At 30.7% G+C, this 5,083-nt stretch overlaps 1 protein-coding gene and 1 long non-coding RNA gene across 2 annotated transcripts; both read left to right on the top strand.

Annotated features, from left to right (window-relative positions):
- Positions 1-378: 378 nt before the first annotated feature.
- On the top strand, positions 379-2,006 carry LOC110011184 (uncharacterized). Its single transcript, XR_002286225.3, has 2 exons — positions 379-936; positions 1,803-2,006. It is a non-coding gene; the product is annotated as an uncharacterized LOC110011184 (long non-coding RNA).
- Positions 2,007-3,391: 1,385 nt separating this feature from the next.
- Positions 3,392-4,199, top strand: LOC105649956 (16.9 kDa class I heat shock protein 3). The gene has a single exon (XM_012236807.4). The coding sequence runs from the start codon at positions 3,539-3,541 to the stop codon at positions 4,007-4,009; it is 471 nt and encodes a 156-aa protein (XP_012092197.1). The 5' UTR covers positions 3,392-3,538; the 3' UTR covers positions 4,010-4,199.
- Positions 4,200-5,083: the final 884 nt, after the last annotated feature.

The raw sequence follows: 5,083 nt of genomic DNA, 5'->3' as shown, positions 1-5,083 counted from the left end.
AATCTGTTAAAAGCATCTAAACATTCTTTGTCAAAATTGAAAGGGACATTATAGATTTTGTTCCTTAGATGCCATTTTTATTTCTTGGTGTTTTTATCCGAGGAAGAAGAAGGGTTGTTATTCGAGGAGGAAGAAGGCAGAAACTAGGTTATACTAGTTATTTTTATTCTCTAGGCTTCTCTCTTTGAATTATGTAATTTATATTTTTTTATTATTATTTTTTTATGTCAAATAATCCATTTTATTGGGGTAAAAAAAATTAGAGTAGTTGGTTTATGACAATTACTAGTACGTCAAAGCTTTTTGGCCAACTTATAGCAGAGTACAACTCATGTTGGCAATGATAGCAAAATGAAGGATATAATATATAGAAAATAAAAAAAGTATAAAGTCATGGCGGATCATTCGCAAATTATAGAGGGCCACAGGGATTTTTAGCTAAAATATAGAGGGCCGAATTATGCATTAGTACATTGTTTTTCTCTCTCCTACCTTCCCTCTTTGTCCTTCCCACACAAAGGAACGTCATATCTCTCCTGCACGTGTGTTGAAGATTATGTTATATCTAATTAACGATGTATCTCGCAGTCGTCACTCTCCAAGACTCTCCATCTCCTCTCCTCTTATTGTCAACATAGCTATAGATTGCGCAGAAAATAATCAAACCCGTGCTGCAGAATCTCTGCTTCAAACGAGGGGAGATGTTAGGATTTTTTGCCAAGTGAGAAAAATGGAAGAAGACAAAAATCATCTTGTTTGATGGAGAGCTATTTGAATGAAAACTTTGGCGAAGTTAAGCCTAAAAACTCATCGAAGGAACCGTTGCAGAGATGGAGAAAGCTTTACTGGTCAGTGAAGAATCGAAAACAGAGGTTTCGTTTCGCTGCTAATCTCTCCAAATACTTTGAGGCTGAAGCCATCCATCGCTCCAATCATGTATTCCTCTCTCTATATTCTATTGTTTGCTTGTAGTGAAAATCTAAGCAAGGAAAACTTAAATTTGAGTGAAAAAGAAAATAAAAAAATGAAATAACGTCTTCTTGTGATTCAAAGTTTCCTTTTCAGATCTCCGTGATAGACTTAAGTCCCCAGTAAAAAAAAAAATATCTGTAACAAAACTAGATCACAATCTTTTCTACATCTATAACAGCTTTTGGGGCAAAAATAACCAATTATAGCTTCAACTATTAGAGAGGATGAAGCTTTTGCTGATGGGCAAATTGTTACCAACTCAGATTTGAAGTATCTGTATTACATTGACTTTATAAGGTATAAGTAGCAATGGCAGTGGCGATGGTGATGCATTTGCTGTGCCGATGGTGGTGATTGTAAAGGGAGCTATCTTCAGCGAAAATTGAAGCATGAGTTAAGTTGTGGACAGGAGAGAGGAAAGGAAAATAATTGTGATGTGGCATTTTTTAAAATATTTATTTATTGACAAATTAAATTATTGTTAGTTTTTTACTAGCTAATGGCCGGGAAACTGGCAAAAAGATTTTTTTTATTACTCCAATAAAAGTCTTGTATTGTTAAGTAATAAATTAAAGTGTAGGGACAATTAAGAAATATTTGCTACAATTTAAGAATTATCAGCAAAAATAAGTTGTCTTTTGCATTCATGAGAATACCTCGATAAATAGAATCAACATAAACACGTGGACATGTGAATTTGTTTGATCATGTGAATGTGTTGTTGTTGTCACATTTGCTTGTGGTTTTGATTTATGAGAAATGTCCATCAATAAGTAGATATTGTGAGGCATCATTGAGTTGGCGCTCACCCTACCACTTAATTTTTTCAGGTTTCAGTTAGATGATTCCAACTTAAAGTCCAACGTCTTCTTTCTTCGTTGTGGGTTTCGTATTTAGTGAATTCAGATTCTCTTATTATCTGTTAAATAATTTAGAAATTTCATAATCACCAACAACTTAACTAATATGTGATGTGTATGATGTTATAGTAGAGAATAGTTGAGCCTTATCCAGTATGATATTGTTACTGTTAATATCTTGAGAGCCTTGATTATGATATGATAAATGTTGCATGATGTATTATGACATTAGAAATGATGTTTGATCCACAAACAATAATGGGCTTAGAGGGTCTACAATTGTTATATGATAATATTGATAATTGCATATGGACCTTAGGCCCAAGATGGATATTCATTACAATCTAAGCTAAATAAAGGTTTACTATGGCCTAAGAAACTTTTAAACCCATCCGAGTTCTAGTTTTGGACCGTTCAAAGTGATGGGTCGATAAAAAAATTATTGATTAAATAGTTTAATTAATAAAATAATCTCAATTATAAAAATATCTTATAATTTAACAAAGAAATAAAATTAAAATTACAAAAACCCAAATTGAAAACAAAGAACAATCTAAAATTGAGAAAAAAAGTAAGCAATATTTTGATTTAAAAAAAAATAACACTAACAAAGACTATAAGCACAATTCGCAAGTTTTAGATTTTTTTTTTAAATCAAAACTAAAATAATGGGTAATATTATAATTTTATCATGAATAATGCAATTTTCTCTCAAAAACTCCTAATTTTCTTTCCATTTCGTAGAGAATGGTACATCGCGAAGGTACATGAATTTCGGCATAATTTTTTCTTCCTGCTCAATTTTACTTCATGCTTCTAAATAAAGAAAAATCACTTTTCGAAATTATTTTCTACCCATTTTTTCTGTCCTTTAGAAAAATTCTTGTATTGAAACGCAATATTAGTACCCACCTAAAATTTCTGTCCTATACATTCTCTCAAAAAAAAAAAAAAAAAATGTTCCTAAACGAATAAATGTTCAATTTATCGTAGGCGTTATTTTTACTGAATATTAATAATCAAAAATTAACTTTTAAACTATTTTAACTAAAAATAATAAAATTTTAAGTTTTTACTTTAATAATAAAAAAATACTTAAAATAAGAAATTAAAAAGAAAAACAAAAAAACTTTTTTTCATCTTTTCTCTAGATAACATGTTTACTTTCTATCTTCAACAAATTTATTTTTATATTTTTGAATTTTCAAATATTTTTATTATTTTAAAAATCTTATAACATTAAAAAATTATATTAATTCAAAATTAAGCTTAAACTGAAAAACTCAAATCAAATCAATTATATTTTCTCATATAACCATTCAATTTATTTTGATTTAATTAGATTTGAATGAGATATAAGGAATTAATTGAAATTAGTTTTGAACCAAGTTAAATAGCTAATGAAAATTTGATGGTTTGGATTAAAAAAAAAAAAAAAAAAAAAAAAAGTCATCTAGTGTTTGACTTTTGAGTTTGGAAAGTTCTTTCCTAGCCTAATCTAGAGACTTCCTTCGTATTGACTCGACTTCATTTGATAAGAAAAGCAAAACAAAAATTCTATCAAAATCCAAATAAAACAAGAAGCTTCAAGACTCCCCTACACCCATTTCTATCTTCTATAAATACTGCAACCCAGAAGCAAATCGACCAAACAAATCCTAAGTTACCATTGAAGATTTCTTACTATAGCAAGCTACCCATCGATAATGTCCCTTCTTCACTCTTTTTTGAACAAAACAAGCTTATTTGATCCATTTCAAGTGCTGTTTAATCCAATTTCGGACACCCAAATGGACTGGAAGGAAACTAAGGATGCCCATATATTCGAAATGGACCTTCCAGGCATTACAAAGGAGGATGTGAAGCTTGAAGTTGAAGAAGGATCAGTCCTTCGAGTTAGTGCAGAGAGAAAAGAAGAAGCCGAAGAGAAAGATGAAAAGTGGCACTGCAAGGAGAGAATGGCTGGTGGTGGGTTTTACAGGCAGTTTCGATTGCCTGAACATGTTAAAGTTGATGAGATTAAGGCATCAATGCGTGATGGGGTACTTGTAATCACTGTGCCTAAAGATGACCACAAGAAGATGAAGAAGCCTAAACAAAAGACCGTGGAAATTTCTGGGGACGACGAGCCCCATACTCCCAAAGGAATTGGCCGTTTTGTTTGTTGCAAATCGTAATTTGAACTTGTGTTAACACCCTATAATTGTAGGGATACCCTACCTTAAGGTTGTTTTCGCTCATATTGGTGGATGGATTTGTTTTGTGAAAATTTGGGCTTGCGTGGCAGTTTCGTTTCTGTGATTTGTTTGGCTTGTACAGTACATTTTGTGGGGTTGAATATATTACAAATCTTATTTATTATTGTAACTTCAAAACTTTCAGATTTTGTTTACCTTTGTATGAACCAATTACAACGTTACAACTTGTTTTATATAGATCAATTCTAATGAATCTTATGCCATGTATTTCACATGTTTTTTGGCTTTTAACGTATTTCTTCTCTCTTTTGTGAAAATACACTGCGCCTTATGGAAGTTGTGTAAGAGACGATAAATATTGATGGTAAAATTTAGATTATATTTGGTATGTTGTAATCAACTATATAATGAAATAAAAATTATATTATATAATTAATTATATTATTTGGTTAGATTTTTTTCTATATTGATCATATTTAGATTACATGTATGAGCTTCATTTTTTCAATTAAATGTAATATCCATTGCAATTCTATCACCACCATCCCTGCACCACCATTATCACTACCATTCCACCACCACTATTGCTCCACCACCATCACCACCTCAACCATTTTACCACCACCACCTCAACCACTCTACCACCATTATTGCTCTACCACCACCACCACCACCTCTACCACCACAGCTCCATCACTACCTGAACCACCACCACTACCACAGCTACTTCACCATCACCACCACCACCGCCACACATATAATAAAAATCGTATTCAGTATTTAATATGCAACACCAAATAAAAATTGTATTTTATTATTTTATTTAATTATAGGAATGAGAAGAATAAAATGAAAAATTACTAAAAAGATCAAAATACATTTATATGGTAATTTAATTTTTACAACAAAAATATATGACAAAATTAATTTCTAATAACTTTAACTTTTATTTTGTTATATTGCATTTTTTTTCTGATTTACCTTTTTTTTATTTTTTTTAGTTCAAATAAATAAATAAATAAATCTAAATGATCTTTAAAAATTTAAAATAGT

Source organism: Jatropha curcas, chromosome 10 (genome assembly GCF_041381405.1).
Source record: "Jatropha curcas cultivar XTBG-Jc1 chromosome 10, XTBG_Jcur_1.0, whole genome shotgun sequence".
In the NCBI taxonomy this organism is placed as follows: domain Eukaryota; kingdom Viridiplantae; phylum Streptophyta; class Magnoliopsida; order Malpighiales; family Euphorbiaceae; genus Jatropha; species Jatropha curcas.
Note: the sequence above shows the minus strand (reverse complement) of the source record. Positions and strands in the feature narration are given on the sequence as shown.

Bases quoted from the DNA above. Each gene is read 5' to 3' on its own strand.
- LOC105649956 (XM_012236807.4), top strand. From the start codon at position 3,539: ATGTCCCTTCTTCACTCTTTTTTGAACAAAACAAGCTTATTTGATCCA.